The 15,371-nt window shown below is 52.9% G+C and overlaps 7 protein-coding genes across 7 annotated transcripts; 5 read left to right on the forward strand and 2 right to left on the reverse strand.

Moving 5' to 3' along the window:
* The first annotated feature begins 320 nt into the window (after positions 1–320).
* BDW47DRAFT_97784 (putative C6 transcription factor (NirA)) lies at positions 321–3,599 on the forward strand. The gene is made up of 5 exons (XM_024820494.1): positions 321–935; positions 1,011–1,065; positions 1,118–2,078; positions 2,138–2,506; positions 2,563–3,599. Exons 1-5 carry the CDS (start codon positions 747–749, stop codon positions 3,527–3,529), a joined length of 2,541 nt encoding a protein of 846 aa, XP_024676070.1. The 5' UTR covers positions 321–746; the 3' UTR covers positions 3,530–3,599.
* A 51-nt stretch (positions 3,600–3,650) lies between these two features.
* Positions 3,651–5,640, reverse strand: BDW47DRAFT_24423 (serine/threonine-protein phosphatase). Its single transcript, XM_024818554.1, has 3 exons — positions 5,400–5,640; positions 4,044–5,322; positions 3,651–3,914 (listed from the first exon to the last, which is right to left on the reverse strand). Exons 1-3 carry the CDS (start codon positions 5,414–5,416, stop codon positions 3,912–3,914), a joined length of 1,299 nt encoding a protein of 432 aa, XP_024676071.1. The 5' UTR covers positions 5,417–5,640; the 3' UTR covers positions 3,651–3,911.
* Positions 5,641–5,827: 187 nt separating this feature from the next.
* Positions 5,828–6,752, forward strand: BDW47DRAFT_97787 (uncharacterized protein). The gene is made up of 2 exons (XM_024820495.1): positions 5,828–5,936; positions 6,001–6,752. Exon 2 carries the CDS (start codon positions 6,091–6,093, stop codon positions 6,505–6,507), a length of 417 nt encoding a protein of 138 aa, XP_024676072.1. The 5' UTR covers positions 5,828–5,936; positions 6,001–6,090; the 3' UTR covers positions 6,508–6,752.
* A 211-nt stretch (positions 6,753–6,963) lies between these two features.
* Positions 6,964–9,086, forward strand: alg3 (dolichyl-P-Man:Man(5)GlcNAc(2)-PP-dolichol alpha-1,3-mannosyltransferase). The gene is made up of 4 exons (XM_024820496.1): positions 6,964–7,097; positions 7,155–7,678; positions 7,748–8,644; positions 8,701–9,086. The coding sequence occupies exons 1-3, from the start codon at positions 6,977–6,979 to the stop codon at positions 8,342–8,344; spliced, it is 1,242 nt and encodes a 413-aa protein (XP_024676073.1). The 5' UTR covers positions 6,964–6,976; the 3' UTR covers positions 8,345–8,644; positions 8,701–9,086.
* On the reverse strand, positions 8,537–9,012 carry BDW47DRAFT_121853 (putative eukaryotic translation initiation factor eIF1a-like protein; the record flags this gene model as incomplete). The annotated part of the gene is made up of 2 exons (XM_024815721.1): positions 8,537–8,645; positions 8,702–9,012. 2 exons carry the CDS (start codon positions 9,010–9,012, stop codon positions 8,537–8,539), a joined length of 420 nt encoding a protein of 139 aa, XP_024676074.1.
* A 1,383-nt stretch (positions 9,087–10,469) lies between the features above and the next one.
* Positions 10,470–12,388, forward strand: BDW47DRAFT_24449 (uncharacterized protein). The gene is made up of 3 exons (XM_024818555.1): positions 10,470–11,222; positions 11,307–11,573; positions 11,637–12,388. Exons 1-3 carry the CDS (start codon positions 10,817–10,819, stop codon positions 12,305–12,307), a joined length of 1,344 nt encoding a protein of 447 aa, XP_024676075.1. The 5' UTR covers positions 10,470–10,816; the 3' UTR covers positions 12,308–12,388.
* BDW47DRAFT_24464 (protein kinase-like protein) lies at positions 12,157–14,968 on the forward strand. Its single transcript, XM_024818556.1, has 6 exons — positions 12,157–12,703; positions 12,780–12,907; positions 13,085–13,199; positions 13,279–13,831; positions 13,905–14,106; positions 14,171–14,968. The coding sequence occupies exons 1-6, from the start codon at positions 12,436–12,438 to the stop codon at positions 14,807–14,809; spliced, it is 1,905 nt and encodes a 634-aa protein (XP_024676076.1). The 5' UTR covers positions 12,157–12,435; the 3' UTR covers positions 14,810–14,968.
* The last annotated feature ends 403 nt before the right edge of the window (positions 14,969–15,371 follow it).

Here is a 15,371-nt window from a genome sequence, read left to right on the forward strand (position 1 = left end):
TTACCCCGTGTATTTCAAGGTCAATCTAATCCCTACACTGCCGATTCTCGAGTTTCCACAAGAGCGAAAAATCATGATATTATGGTGGGAAAAATCATATAAAATTCATGAAAGTATCTCCATCTTTCGAGTCAAATTTCAGTCACAATCAAGTTAATTAAGAGGTAGAACTTTGGAGGGAGGACGGTTCCATCCACACAAGTAAGCCAGATGCATGGACCGTATTAGTCAGCGGTCTTCGAGAGGGATTTTCCCTCAAATTGTGTATTGCCCTGTGTTGAAATCTGATCTCGATCGCGATGATCGTCTGAACCTGAACTTTTCGGTCCGTCTACATAGTCGTACCTGTCGGCGGAGTACCTACGGCGCCCTTGATATATATCCAATCATCGGGGTGGTGATTCGAGTCCCTTGATCGTGTGGTACCCCACCTCCACTGGTATGCGGGTCGCCTTGAATCTGGGGTGGTGATCTTTAAGAAGAATCTTGACTAGCCTCAGCCTCTCGTTTCATATACCCATACTCCAGGACTGGATCGCGTCTTATCTAAATTTCACTGTCGTTGTCTCTGGAAATAGGGAGGGAGAAACAATTCAACATAGGAAGAAAACCTGAAAAGAAAAGGCATTGGAAACAGACACGAGACAGAAAACAGAGCCACAACAACGACAGAACGACTCGCAGCATGCTCCCTGCCTGCTAAGCATGCCCATTTCTGACTCCGCACGTTCGCCGACCATCCATGAATGGGCTGGGCCATGATAGTGGACCACTCTATGGAGAAAACGCCTGATGTCAAAATGGATCCTACACCGGATAGGCCTCGCGGAAAACTGTCCGCGGCTGATCAAGAGATGAACCCCACCCATGGGTCTGCTTCGAAAAGACGTTGTGTTAGCACGGCGTGCATCGCCTGTCGGAAGAGAAAGTCCAAGGTAAGAGAAGGTCGCCTCCAACTATCCATCTTATCGACTTCGGAACCTGATTCCTCTTGCTCTTCCATTCCTCAGTGCGATGGCAATCTCCCTAGCTGTGCGGCTTGCTCCTCCGTCTATCACTCGACCTGTATGTCATGACTTGGACTGGATCGACCGACCCTGTCGCTGATATCCTCTAGGTGTCTATGATCCAAACTCCGACCATCGCCGTAAAGGCGTGTACAAGAAAGACACGGATGCGCTCAAGACTAAGAACACGACCTTACTGACTTTGATCCAAGCTTTGCTCAACTTTGAGGAGGAGGAGGATGCATTCGACTTGGTTCGGCAGATCCGCTCTTGCGATAACCTGGAAGACGTTGCGCACTCCGTCGTGAGTCGGGAAAGGGGCAGCATGCGTGCTGCAAGGGAAGCCACCTCCAATGAGGACGGGACGGTGGCGCAAGCCGATCAGTTCGAGGCCGAACTGGCCGGGAAGGTGGGCGAGCTGGTTCTGGACGGCTCCCGTAAGTTCATCGGGGGTACGTCAAATCTCATCTTTCTGCCAGTAGGGTCGGAATTGAACGAATCTGGCTCGGCTATGGAAGGCCCGATTTTGGGTCAGACGCCGGATTTCTCAGTGACGCAGTGGACAAGGGTCACCCAGAACGAACAGTTGGTCAGTCATCTAATGACCATGTACTTCACGTGGCACTACCCCTTTTTTACCACACTGTCCAAGGACCTCTTCTACCGCGATTTTGTACGAGGGGTTTCTGGTCAGTACTGCTCGTCGTTGCTGGTCAACGCGATGCTAGCCTTGGGTTGTCATTTCTCTACCTGGGAAGGGGCCTGGGAAGACCCGCTCAACTCGGCAACGGCAGGCGACCACTTTTTCAAAGAGGCCAAAAGTCTGTTCTTTGAGAATGACGAACTTGCAAATGCAAAGCTGTGTACGGTCCAGGCCTTGTCACTTATGTCAGTCCGGGAGGCTGGCTGCGGTCGGGAGGGCCGCGGTTGGTTTTACAGTGGCATGAGTTTTCGCATGGCTCTCGATCTAGGTCTGAACCTCGATGCACCTAGCATTGGATCGCGGAGTCTCGGTGAAGATGAAATTGACGCCCGTCGGATGACGTTTTGGGGCTGTTTCCTATTCGACAAGTATGTAGTAGTCTCGCCCGTCTGGAGGAAAGCATGCTCATATGTTGATCTTTTCGCAGGTGCTGGTCCAACTATCTCGGTCGTCAACCACAACTGCCGTCTGCCAATGTCAGCGTTCCCAAGTTTGACGTTATGATGAACGAAGAAGCAGAACTGTGGTCTCCCTACACCGACTCCGGCCCGAGTCGCGAGCATACGCAGCCCTCCCGCACCAGAGCCGTTGCTCTGCAGATTTCCAAGCTGAGCGAGATCAGCGGCGATTTGATCGCGTTTTTCTACGACCCAACGCCTAGAGATAAAGCAGCCTCCAGACAATTAGAAATAAAGAGACTTAGTGAGATCCACACCCGACTCGAAGCCTGGAAGAAGGGTCTACCCAAGGAGTTAGAAGCGAGAGAGGGACAGCTTCCCCAGGTTCTGTTGATGCAGTAAGCCTTTCGTCTTTGACTATCTCTCTGACTTATCAACTCTAACGTCTCTCAAGCATGTTCTATCAACTTCTCTTCATACACCTCTATCGCCCTTTTCTCAAGTACACCAAGTCAAACTCACCTCTGCCACCCCACGTTTCCCCACGCAAGCTCTGCACGCAAGCCGCTTCGGTCATCTCGAAACTCCTCCGGACGTATAAACGTACCTACGGATTTAAACAAATCTGCAACATCGTTGTATATATCGCACACACCACCTGCACGATTCATCTCCTCAACCTCCCGGAAAGGAACGCCCAGCGAGATGTCATTCACGCTCTGCGCCATCTCGAAGAGATGGGCGAATGCTGGCCCTGCGCCCGACGCACGCTCCGAATCCTCGACATATCCGCGCACAAATGGCAGGTAGAACTTCCCGACGAAGCCGTGACCATCTTCGAGCAGACGCACGCGCGCTGGGGATCCTGGGGATCCTGGGACCAGGGCGCCTCTCCCTCCTCCGTCGAGGAAAGCCCACCCGCTGTAATCCCCAATACCTACCACCCGCCGCCCGAGATACTCTACAACGAACCTACCACGACCTCCTCGCCTATGCAAGGCGTTCCCCCTCCCCCTCCAACATCCGTCGGTTCCATGGCCCTGTCATACCCACCTCCCGGTCTCCCAATGCCCGTCTCAGTACCATCGATGCGCGAAGCTCAGCGGTCACTAGGGGCACACCTGTCCCGTCCGAACGCACCGCTCCCAGAGCCCACCTATCTCCGTCCCGTGGCACACCCCTACACTAATAATCCCATCCCATATAACCCTTTCGCCCAACCCGAGGCCTGGTTCACTCCCAACGAAGGGCAACAAAATCTCCACGTCCTAGGCTCCACACAGCAAGACCTCCCCGCAACATCCAACCCAACCCCAGGATCCGGCTTCGAAGCCCCCGAGGACCCAATGGACGAGACCCACGCCTGGTGGCTACCAGACCCCAGCACGATGGATTTCGGATTGGGCAGTAATTGGCCATGATACTCTATATATATGTATATATTTTTTTTTTCTTTCATTTTTCAATTAACTGTTTTATAGGAGAGTTTGGATTAATGATATACAAGCCGCAAATGAAGATGATATTACTCGTAATGTAATTGAAAACCACAGCTACGCAGAAGTGGGTAGTATAAACATAGCATATGCGATTGATGGGCATGTCCAACGAAACTTGAGACCATGGCGTCGTGATCTACATTCTTTTTTCTGGTTCTTCTTCTTCTTCTTCTTCCCCTCCTCCTTGGGTTTTGTCTTATTCCCTGGTGTCTTTGTCTTTAGGATTTTTATAGTTCTGTCCCTGCCTAATGAAGCTTAATCGAATATGGATTGAGATTGAGGTGAAAGTGTTCTTCATATGGTATCACTGTAGTTGAGTTGGTTGATTAGTTGATTTGACATTAAATTGTGAAGGATGAGAGGGGGATAGTGAGGGCAGCAGAATAGTGCAGGAGTACAGAAGGAAGGGTAAGGAAGAAAAAGGAAAAAAACATACCAAGAAATAATCAGCAACAGGCTTCTTCGCAGGCATGCCTCTCGTATCCTGCGCCGCGGCCTCAAACACCCGATACCGGCGCCCAGGACTCCTAACGCCCGGTTTATTGCCCACAAGGCCATTACTGCGGGCATAGTCGCCGTTACTGCGAGCGACGGTGCCACCCGCGCTGGTATCCTCGCCCAGCTCCAGGATGGCAGCGACGTTGCCGCAGCGGTAGCAGTAGTTAGGGGCGGACCAGACGGTGACGATGCCGCCGTCGAACATCTCCTTGTAGCCTTCCATGACGAGCTGGTGGGCGCGCGCGACGAGCGACAGGTCGTTCTTGTAGTTGAATTGCTTGACGATGTCGCCGCCGAAGAGGAAGCCTGCGCCGCGGGGGCTCAGGCCCCATCCGTCGATCTCGTCGGGGTCGGACCAGAGGAGGTCGCACATGGCGCCTTCGTGGGGGACTTCTTGTTTGCGGTCGATGAGCCGGATTTTGTCGACGGTGTCGATTAGCGGGGAGAGGCCGCCGTGGACGCAGAGGATCGCGCCTGTTCGGCTGGCGGTGCTGGCAGCGCCGTTGCCTGAGGCGCCTGTGCCGGGGGGGCCGGAGCGGAGGGGGGTCTGGCCTGGGACGGTGGAGATGTCGCGTGGTGGGGAGATGTTCCGCGAGTCTGTGGATACGTCGGATGAGGATCGCTGTCTGCCTCGGTAGGTGCTCATGGTTACTTCGCCCCGCGAGTTCAGCACCTCTGTTTCCAGCCCGCCGTTCTCCATGGCCATGGTCGACTGCGTGGCGTCGTTCATCATGGGGGTGGGGCCCGACGGTTCGAGTTCCGAGCTGGCACCGAGGACGACGGCGCCGAGGGCTAGATAATCGAACACTTCGCAGCAGTACCGCCATACGTTGGCGCTGCCGTATTTCCGGATGCACTCGTCGTAGAAGCCGTAGACGGTGGTGATTTGGCGCGATTCGTGGTTTCCGCGGATGAGGGTGATGCGGTCTGGGTAGCGGACTTTGAGACAGAGCAGGAGGAGGAAGGATTCGAGCGAGTAGAAGCCGCGGTCGACGAAGTCGCCCATAAAGAGGTAGTTGGTGTCGGGGACATCACCGCCGACGCGGAAGAGCTCCATCAGGTCATGGAATTGCCCGTGGATGTCCCCACATATCGTGACTGGGGCGTCCACACACACCACGTTTCCTTCTTCAATCAGGAGTTCGCGCGCCTTGTAGCAGAGTTCGCGGACCTGGGTTTCGGGGATGAGGCGGCAGGCGCGTAATTGCGCGATCGCTCTGTAACAACGGGATCACATCAGTACCGTCCAACCCGTATCGGCGCGTCATCTACCGATACGTTCGAATTGCAATACCTGTCTAGATCACTCATGGTGACTCTGCGCACGGGATGGGAACGAGGGCGAAAGTATGGGATAAGGTGACCGATCGGTGGGTCCTGGAGGACGGCGGATAGACTCCGTGTACCCGGGAACGTGTGAGATTGGAAGGCGCTATGTGTACTGGAAGTGAACAATCATTTTCTCGTGTGGACAAACACCGTAAATCAACAAAAACAGATATAAAAAAAAGGATAGGGGAGTAGGCGGAGATGATGGGGGGAGGGCGAGGTGAGTTGGTTGATAGTGGCGCGTCAGAAAGCCCGAAGAGCCAGCTTGGGCGCTGTGGTGGCCGTCCAATCAGGGGGGTCAGAGATAAGATTAGATCTGATCGCCAAGCCCAGTGCGAATTCTCCAGCTTCACTTCTGAGACGGAAACAGAATGGCCCCTCTTGCTTCACCCCCAGTCGTCCAGCCACCGTGACAGTCTCAACTTATATATTGATGCTATTTAAATAGGAGAAGGATACCATGCCTTGACCCGGAAATTCCCTGGTCCTTTTCTTTTAATTGGTTCGATATCCTCCCGTGCGAATGTGTGTGGTCGGGCTCGGGCTAACCGATTCCCTCGTTACAGATCGTCAACTGTCTTCGTCCTCGACTTCTCACATGTCTACGTGACCCTCGAATTCTTATCCGACAACCATATTCTTACCCTCTCTCGAAAATGCCGCCCCATCTACACCCGAAGTCGCGATCGACGAGCTCGCTCTTCGCGGCTACCCTCCTTGCGTCCCTCGGCGTCGTCGGCTTACCACACCTCTTCCCTTGCCCGGCTCCGCGTCGGACGCTCGCCGATTCTGAAATGATCACTACGGCCGATGGTCAAACAATCCAGAGAGTGAGGCGGAGGGTAAGGAAAGACGTCGATGTCCCGGTTCCAACGGATGGTCCGCTACGCACCCAACCAGCGACGGATGACGACGTGTCGACATTTCTCCAATTGGAGGAGGAAGCCAAACAATTATCTCAAACTGGTCGGGAGTGTCCTGTTCCCAAACCTACGGGGGCCCTTGGGGAGTTATTAGGGTTTCCGAGTCGAAAAGATACTCCTCAGGGACAAGAGGAGAGAACCGGGAGTTGACGGCATTCACCCTCTTTCATTCTCCATTTCCCTTTTCAATAACACCGACAACCGACTATTATGACACCAAAAACACGCGGATCCTGCGGATCTACGAAAATATACACACAGCACAGTCCATTGGAGATGGACTCGCTTTGTGCACCGGGAGGAGCGGCTATAGCCGGACAGCCGGCGACATACTTGTACAGATACCTGTGTATTAGGGCCGAGACAGTGGCCATTTAAACAAATAGCGATACCTGTAAATCGGACAATAATATGTTCCAATACAATTATACCATTGAACAAGCAATCCCCATACCTGACTTATTTCCCACTGGATGCGACAACGTGACAGCCTGAGGTGTTGAACGCGCTAATCCAAAAATGGAAGGGTATGATTGGTCCGCGGATGCCACGAGTCGAGTTCATCTCTGGCCAGCGACTTCACAAGGATCATTCCATCTGGCCTACGCCAAACAGAACAATGGATCTGAAACACATGGTTCAAGACCTCTGCTTGAATTCTAGACACACGAAATGGATAGCCCCGCTGTTGGTCCTGGGCGACGCGCTCCTCTGCGCCCTCATCATCTGGAAGGTTTCATGTGAGACTACTCATCGCTCCGGACCAACAAGCAACAGCTCGAGCTAATCATGGACAGACACTGAAATCGACTGGACGACATACATGCAGCAAGTAGCCTTGTATATTTCAGGAGAGCGTGACTACACAGCAATCAAGGGCTCAACAGGACCGCTGGTGTACCCAGCCGCGCATGTATACAGCTACAGCTTGCTGTACCATCTGACCGATGAAGGGCGGGATATCTTCCTGGGGCAGATCATGTTTGCGGGTCTCTACCTCGCCACTCTTATCGTGGTGATTGCTTGCTACAGATTGTCGGGGGCTCCTCCGTATCTATTTCCGCTCCTGATTCTATCCAAGAGACTCCATAGTGTCTTTGTCTTGCGTCTTTTTAATGACGGTCTGGCGGCGTTCGCTATGTGGATGGCCATCTACTTGTTTCAGAGGAAGAAATGGACTGCCGCTGTGGCTTTGTGGTCTGCGGGGGTTGGTGTCAAAATGACTTTGTTGCTCCTTGCGCCGGCGATCATGATTGTCACGCTTCTCAGCCTCTCTCTGCTTCCAAGTTTGCAGCTCGGGGTACTAGCCGTGCTTGTCCAGGTAAGTTTCTATCTAAGAGGGTTCTCTTTTTGGAGTTTTTGAGAGCAGTTTGAGCTGATGAGCCGATAGGTGTTACTGGGGGCGCCGTTCTTGCAAGAGAACCCCGTGGGGTATATCTCCCGTGCCTTCGAGTTAACCAGGCAATTCTTGTTCAGGTGGACAGTCAATTGGAGATTCGTGGGCGAAGAATGGTTCTTGTCTAGAGAGTTCTCTCTGCTCTTGCTAACTCTGCATCTCATCCTCCTGGGCTTTTTTGTTACCACCGTCTGGCTGCGACCATCAATGTCCAACCTGCCCAATCTCATCAGTGACCTGCTTCGAGGACAGCACCGCAAGGTCTCGCTTTCCAGTTCCTTCATCATGACGACTATGCTGACGTCTCTGGCGATTGGTCTGCTGTGTGCGCGGTCGCTTCACTACCAGTTCTTCGCCTACCTCGCCTGGGCGACCCCGTTCCTCCTTTGGCAGGGGGGATACCATCCAACGCTCATCTATGCAATCTGGGGCCTGCAAGAGTGGGCTTGGAACACCTATCCAAGTACCAATGTGAGCTCGTCGATTGTCGTCATGTCACTTGCCGCCCAGGTTTTCGGTGTCCTTCTCAATAGCAAACGCGCAGTCGATGGCGTTGGTGTGCGCCCTGATAAAAAAGCGCATCGCGAATAAAAACAAGGCATGCAACGGTGTTCGCAACGCAATGCACAACCCAGTGTTCTATGCGCAAATCAATGTAAAGAAAATGTTATAATCCAAGAGTCCCCGAGAGAAAGTAGACTCGGCGCTTCTGGGCGACCTCTCCTGCAGAGGGCCTTTAAGTCTCCAACTCTGTTCGTCGGTGCCGCAGTTTGCCCGGCGGAATCAGGCATCGGAATCATCGTCAGACGGCGGTAGCTTCCCCACGTTGGATTCGTCTTCACTTTCATCGTCCGAGACCGACGAGACCGGTTGCTTGACGAACTCCTTGGGCCTATAACAATCGTTAGCGGTAAGAACTAGCGCATGAGCGTTAAGAGGAGAGCTCACCAGTAGCGCTCTTTCCGCCAGGCCTTCTCGTCGCGAACAATGTTGACGATCTCGCCGCCTAGTTTGTTATCCCGGCCTTCCAAGGCATTCGTGTCCACCACGACGTAAGACTTCCGCTTGATCCAGATGGTCGAGCGGAACCGAGAGGGCAGTTCTACCAGGACAGACTTCTTGGAGGGGAATTCGACGGCATAGAGGTTATTCCCCGTCGCCTTGAGGACCCGTGCGATCTGCTGCCCCGGCGCCAGATCATCTGGCGGGGTCAGGGTTTCCTCTGCTGTCGCAAGCATCTTTCGTCGCGGAGGGGCCATTGTGGAGGAATAATCAATAATTTCCCTTTACTTCTAAGCTTCTCTCCTGGAGGATTCTCAGTGTCGAACAAACGGTCAAATCAGATGCATCCGGGGGAGGAGATAATCAGGCACTCAAATCTTTTTTCTTTTTTTTTTCCTTTGGCGGAGACCGACCCTTAATGCCTCAGGCCGCTACATAGTGGGGCAACTGCGTTTTCCACTACGGTTATTGCCCACTCTGATGTCCATTGGTAAATGCGCCTCCGACGTTCAGCCATCCTTCCTCAATCCTGCCATTTCAGAAACCTAGACCTTTCCATGACGACCTTTGCCCTCCATAATTAACATTTGTGGTAACCACAATAAACCAATTGTTGACGGACCCCCCACCTGAACCGACCGCGGTTCAGCTACCTTGGTCCCCTTACGTCGAGAAAAGCGTGCAGACATCGGAGATGGCCGTGTGATCTTCATAGACCAGGAGTCTGCGGGGCTGGATTCGGCTGTGGATTCACTGCCTCTGGACGCCAATCCAGCGTGGAGGATACTGCTAATGTGCCTGATTGTACTACTGCAATGGGCGCAGCGAGCGACGCACGTTGGAGGTCGTCGGATTGTCGCACAGATGTGTGTCTTCCTGGCATGATTTTGTCTTTCTTTAGTTGTGATTAGGTTTGATGATATCACGGTAACGCCTGTTGTGCTTTGCTCGGATCCGAGTTGGCTATTGCCACGCCTGGATTTGGTTGTATCTTGTGGGTTTATACTAGAGGGGTGAACATCACTTCCTAGCAATATGTTATGATCAAATTGATCTTCAGTGGTATCAATACTTGACAGGACATGCTACACTAGAATCATACTAAGTTCAATAGTATACTACTACACATTCAATCAGAAGGCCAGACAACACGGGGAGACGTACGCTTTATAGATCGATAGAAGAGAAGGTCTGTACAGCAAGGGATGAGATACTCGTCTTAACATTCTTTCGTCTGTGTGGAATTCCAGATTCGTATCAGTCAAGAGGTGCATTGATCGTGCATCCAGTGCATCTGCACGCAAGATCCTTGTTGTTTACATGCAGTACAATCTAGCACAAGTATCTTCCAGTCTTTTAATTCCACGTCCTTTTATGACTTTATATTATATGGTGGTTTATTGCCACGACCCGGGCGGGAACGAGTCGGTTTCTTCCTCGGTAAGATTTCATGTTCTTGTTCAGACATCGATCTGTTACTGCTTTCGAGTCCAGAAATTCTTTGAAATGATAGAGAAATAATCAACAAATAAAATCTACAAATATATCTACAAAATATCAAATATAAACAAAAACAAATAAAAGTAATACAAAGTGCACGAGGGCTCGTCATCGGCTGACTGTCTCACCAGTCCCGAGCTGAACAGAGTTGACTACTAAACTAGTATCCTTTCCACTTAATTAATTTGATGGATTTGACAGCGATCGATCTTCCCCTCTCTCTGTCTCTCTCTCTCTCTTCTTCTGTCAACAACAACTAAAAAGCCCCGCGACGCTTCATCCCTCCTCCCTCCTCCTCCTCCTCCCCCTCCCGCCCTCCAAATACGCCTCCCCTCTACTCCGTCGGTGGATCTTCTTCACCTTTTCTCCCCTCGGGCTTTTCTTCTTTTTCTTTTTTGTCTTTCCTTCCTTTTTTAATTTTCCTGATCTTATCTTTTCTTGTTTTCTCTCCGTGTTTCATTTCCGGATAGAAAGAAGAAAATTATCAGACGCACCCCCTCCTCCCCCCACCCAACCAATCCTCTCCTCATTGAATCGCCGTCGCATCCCACCTCTTCCATCATGGACGGCGAAGACCTCATCGCCTCGGTCTACCGCAAGATCGAGCGGGAAAAGGCCCTCATCACCGCCGCCTCCAACATGCGACAGTCCACCGATAATCCGTTGGTACAGCAGAGGGTGGATGCGAACATCCGCGATGGTCGGAAAAACATTGCTTATCTGGAGGAGAAGATGAGGGAGCTGCAACTGCGTCGGATCGATCAGGATGGTGGCTCCCCCACTGAGAAACGTCTTCCGTCGCCTCCCCCCAAGGACAGCCCCGGTGGTGACAATGACGAGTATGGAGAGCCCTCCAGCGCTCATCATCCCCACGGAGGTGCCGGCTCCATGCCGACCGGTGCTCCCTTCAAGGATCCTCGACCGTTTGCTCCTGTGCCCAAGGCGCGCCCGAATTATACGAAGCTTGGTAGGTGGCCCATCGTACTCTCTGCCGTGATCGTGATTGAACGGTCTGTTGATCGTCCCACGTGCTAACCGCGCCGACCTATAGATCTGATCAAATACGACACGTCTTATCTCGGCCCTAAGATCCAGCTCATGTTGTCCCAACTCGAATTCAAGCTGAGCGTGGAGAAGCAATACAAGGCTGGTATTGAAAAGATGGTTCGCCTATACCAAGACGAGGGCGACAGGAAGAGTCGTGCCGATGCCGAGGGTCGGCGCATCGAGAGTAACCAGAAGATCCAACTGCTGAAGCAGGCTCTGAAGCGATATGAGGATCTCCACGTTGATATTGAATCGACTGATACCCCCGATGGTACGCCTTATATCCATTCATAGACTATGCCGGCGTATCATGGTTAATCATTCTTCACTACAGACGAAAGTTTAAGCACCCCCAACTTGCGCAAACCCCTCACCGGTCTGTTGACTATGCGCATTCAGGCTGTCAGCGATGTCGATCATGCTGCCGGCTCGAGATTTTCCAGAGGCCCCGAGACCTCCGTCGTCCTCAAGGTCGAGGATGCCGTCAAAGCCCGGACCAAGCCCACTCGCACCGATCGATGGCAGGACGAGACCTTCAACCTTGACATCGACAAGGCCAACGAGATCGAACTGACCGTCTACGACAAGTCGGGCGACCGCCCCACCCCGATCGGCATGCTCTGGCTGCGCATCACCGACATCGCCGAAGAGATGCGTCGCAAGAAGATCGAAATGGAATTGAACCAATCCGGCTGGGTGTCGGCTGACAGGATGGACCACGGAAGTGGCTCAGGACGCCCGGATACTGCAGGTCCGATGAGCCCTGGCCATAGCTCGGCCTCGGGCGGACCCCCTGGGGCCGGTCCTCAAGGCCATGGCGGTGCGCCCCCCGGCGCGCCAGGTGGAAATAACGCGCCGATGATTGAATCGTGGTTCGCATTGGAGCCCGTGGGTCGCATTTATCTGTCGATGAGCTTCGGTATGGTCCTGACCGTGTGCGGACTGACGATCGCGATGCGATTAAATTATCCGGCGACAATGCTAACTCTTTTTTCTCGCTCCTAGCCAAACAACTCAAGGACCGCCGTCCGTTCGACATTGGTCTCAACCGCCAGGGTGCCGTGCGCCAGAAGAAGGAAGAGGTCCACGAGAAGCAGGGTCACAAGTTCGTCACGCAGCAGTTCTACAACATCATGCGCTGTGCCCTGTGCGGCGACTTCTTGAAGTATGCCGCGGGCATGCAGTGTGCCGACTGCAAATATACCTGCCACCGCAAGTGCTATCCCAAGGTCGTCACCAAATGTATCAGCAAGGCGAACTACGAGACCGACCCCGACGAGGAGAAGATCAATCACCGCATCCCCCATCGCTTCGAGGGCTTTTCCAACCTGTCCGCCAACTGGTGCTGCCACTGTGGTTATTTGCTGCCGTTCGGGCGTAAGAACGCCAAGCGATGCACAGGTACGTTTTGAAACCCTACTGGACCAGCATAGAAGTAGAGACATCTCAGCAGCTGACCCGCATGTGATTCACACAGAGTGCGCTCTTACTTGCCACGCCCAGTGCACACACTTGGTACCGGACTTCTGCGGCATGTCGATGGAAGCAGCCAACCAAATCTTGGAGACCTTGATTCGCGCGAAGAATCACAACAAATCCACCTCTGTTAGTTCTGGCCTCAGCGGTCGCACCCTTCGATCAGCTGGTCCGCCTCCGGGCCCTTCGGACAACGCCGCCCTTGCCTATCCACAGAAACCCGTCGAGGCCCCACCCAGGACACCTCAAAGACAGCCTTCCGCCGAAGCCATAAGCGCCGCGACTAACTCTTATATGCCTCCGCAGTCCCCGACAGCCGCACAGAGACAGCAAATGCCCCCACCGAGGACTTCCTCGGCCAGCCCTGCCGCTGCCGCTGCCGCCGCGGCGACCGGCCTCCGCTCTCCACAGCAAGTAGCAGGTATGTTGCCTCTCTCCATCGATTCGACAATAGCTATGAAGGTAGAATGGAAGGGACTGACGATCTGCGACCAATCTAGAACAAAGCCGTCCCGCCCCGCCCCAGCCCCAGCCCCAGACCCCCACGCACGCTCCTTACGACCCTAGTGTGTACGCATCCTATCAGCAGCAGCCCATGTCGCCTCAGGCCATGCAGAAGGTCGGGAGCCCGTACGGCATGCCCCAGCAGCAGCAACCGCCCGCGCCCGTCATGCCGCAGCCGATGGCGGTGAAAGAAGAGGCGCCGCCGCCGCAGCAAAAGATCCGGATCGGACTGGATCATTTCAACTTTCTGGCCGTGCTCGGTAAGGGTAATTTCGGCAAGGTTATGTTGGCGGAGACCAAGGGCAACAAGAAGCTTTACGCGATCAAGGTGCTGAAGAAGGAGTTCATCATCGAGAACGACGAAGTGGAGAGCACCAAGTCCGAAAAGCGCGTCTTCTTGATTGCGAACAAGGAGCGTCATCCTTTCCTCCTCAACCTGCACGCCTGCTTCCAGACCGAAACCCGCGTGTACTTTGTCATGGAGTACATCAGCGGTGGTGATTTGATGCTTCATATTCAGCGCGGCCAGTTTGGCCTGAAGAGAGCACAGTGAGTTTCTTGATCCAGACTGCAGGAGTATGCCGCAGTGCAGAAAGACGACTAACGAGTGTAATCTGCGCAGGTTCTACGCGGCGGAAGTCCTGCTGGCGCTCAAGTATTTCCACGAGAACGGCGTCATCTACCGTGATCTGAAGCTGGACAACATCCTGCTGACCCTGGATGGTCACATCAAGATTGCGGATTACGGTCTCTGCAAGGAGAACATGTGGTACGGAGCCACCACGAGCACGTTCTGTGGTACTCCTGAATTCATGGCCCCTGAGGTGAGTCCACGATCTACTCTTTCCTATCCGTCACTTGTCTTAGCTAACATGTCCACCCGTAAAGATTCTGTTGGACAAGAAATACGGTCGTGCGGTTGACTGGTGGGCCTTCGGTGTGCTCATCTACCAGATGCTCCTTCAACAGTCCCCCTTCCGCGGTGAAGACGAGGATGAAATCTACGACGCTATTCTGGCGGATGAGCCCCTGTACCCGATCCACATGCCCCGCGATTCCGTCTCGATCCTGCAGAAACTGCTCACGCGCGAGCCCGAGTTGCGACTGGGGTCCGGACCCACTGACGCGCAGGAGGTCATGTCGCATGCATTCTTCCGGAACGTCAACTGGGATGACATCTACCACAAGCGGGTTCCGCCACCCTTCCTCCCCACCATCACCAGTCCCACCGATACCAGCAACTTCGACCAAGAGTTCACCAGTGTTACTCCCGTTCTCACGCCCGTGCAGTCAGGTAAGGAGCCCGTCATCCCCCCTTCCTATTCACAGGGTGCTAATATCTTTTTTTCCCATCACAGTCCTGTCCCAGGCGATGCAAGAAGAGTTCCGCGGCTTCTCCTACACCGCGGACTTTGCCTAAACAAGCGGTTTCCACGCGAGAGTATCAGGACCGTGCTGGTCTTGGTCTTTCTTCTTTTCTATCATCCTGTCCCTTTTTCCCCCTCTCTTGCTTTCTTCCGGTGCTGAACCCATTGGTAATTTCTTCTCTGTTTACTATTGCGGTTTGACTTCGGCACGAATTTTTGCACTTGAAAGTGTTACTTTACATACATACCCATGAGAGTTTTGATGGCTGGTGTAACCGACGAATGTGTGTAAGCAGAAATGGGCGAGTTGTGGGTTTGGAAAGTTGGATCCCAGTTTTTATTTCCAGCCATCCCCGCCGATTATTCTGATTTATTGATGACCTAGGGTTTTTATACCCTATTCTTGTTTTCCCCTCTTCTTGTTCCTTGTCTTTTACTTTTTACCACCTGTCTGGAATGCAAGTGTGCATTTCTCTTTCATAATTTGAGCACGGCTTTAATGTTGTATGACTGAATGGGAGGTGTGATTACTTTTACATGAATCTTAAGTGCATATATGGCTCTCCGTGGTTAGAAAGTATGTAGGAGACATTTACCTAGAGTAGTGATGTGTGTTGTGGATATCATCACGACCATCTCGGTCTCTGGCATGGTTTAGTATGGGGTTTGAAGACGGTCTGGGTTTCATGATTTCCACAGTTAGAGTGTTCGTTTCTTTGTTT

The sequence above is a fragment of the Aspergillus candidus genome (assembly GCF_002847045.1).
Source record: "Aspergillus candidus strain CBS 102.13 unplaced genomic scaffold BDW47scaffold_2, whole genome shotgun sequence".
Lineage (NCBI taxonomy): Eukaryota > Fungi > Ascomycota > Eurotiomycetes > Eurotiales > Aspergillaceae > Aspergillus > Aspergillus candidus.

Excerpts from the sequence above, each read along its gene's own strand:
- alg3 (XM_024820496.1), top strand. The coding sequence starts at position 6,977 with ATGGATCTGAAACACATGGTTCAAGACCTCTGCTTGAATTCTAGACAC. Across the intron at positions 7,098-7,154 it reads CATCATCTGGAAGGTTTCAT|ACACTGAAATCGACTGGACG; the intron begins GTGAGACTACTC and ends AATCATGGACAG. Across the intron at positions 7,679-7,747 it reads TACTAGCCGTGCTTGTCCAG|GTGTTACTGGGGGCGCCGTT; the intron begins GTAAGTTTCTAT and ends ATGAGCCGATAG.
- BDW47DRAFT_97784 (XM_024820494.1), top strand. The coding sequence starts at position 747 with ATGGGCTGGGCCATGATAGTGGACCACTCTATGGAGAAAACGCCTGAT. Across the intron at positions 936-1,010 it reads GTCGGAAGAGAAAGTCCAAG|TGCGATGGCAATCTCCCTAG; the intron begins GTAAGAGAAGGT and ends TCCATTCCTCAG. Across the intron at positions 1,066-1,117 it reads CTCCGTCTATCACTCGACCT|GTGTCTATGATCCAAACTCC; the intron begins GTATGTCATGAC and ends GATATCCTCTAG.
- BDW47DRAFT_24449 (XM_024818555.1), top strand. The coding sequence starts at position 10,817 with ATGGACGGCGAAGACCTCATCGCCTCGGTCTACCGCAAGATCGAGCGG. Across the intron at positions 11,223-11,306 it reads CCCGAATTATACGAAGCTTG|ATCTGATCAAATACGACACG; the intron begins GTAGGTGGCCCA and ends GCCGACCTATAG. Across the intron at positions 11,574-11,636 it reads ATCGACTGATACCCCCGATG|ACGAAAGTTTAAGCACCCCC; the intron begins GTACGCCTTATA and ends TCTTCACTACAG.
- BDW47DRAFT_97787 (XM_024820495.1), top strand. The coding sequence starts at position 6,091 with ATGCCGCCCCATCTACACCCGAAGTCGCGATCGACGAGCTCGCTCTTC.
- BDW47DRAFT_24464 (XM_024818556.1), top strand. The coding sequence starts at position 12,436 with ATGCGCTGTGCCCTGTGCGGCGACTTCTTGAAGTATGCCGCGGGCATG. Across the intron at positions 12,704-12,779 it reads GAACGCCAAGCGATGCACAG|AGTGCGCTCTTACTTGCCAC; the intron begins GTACGTTTTGAA and ends TGATTCACACAG. Across the intron at positions 14,107-14,170 it reads CTGAATTCATGGCCCCTGAG|ATTCTGTTGGACAAGAAATA; the intron begins GTGAGTCCACGA and ends CCACCCGTAAAG.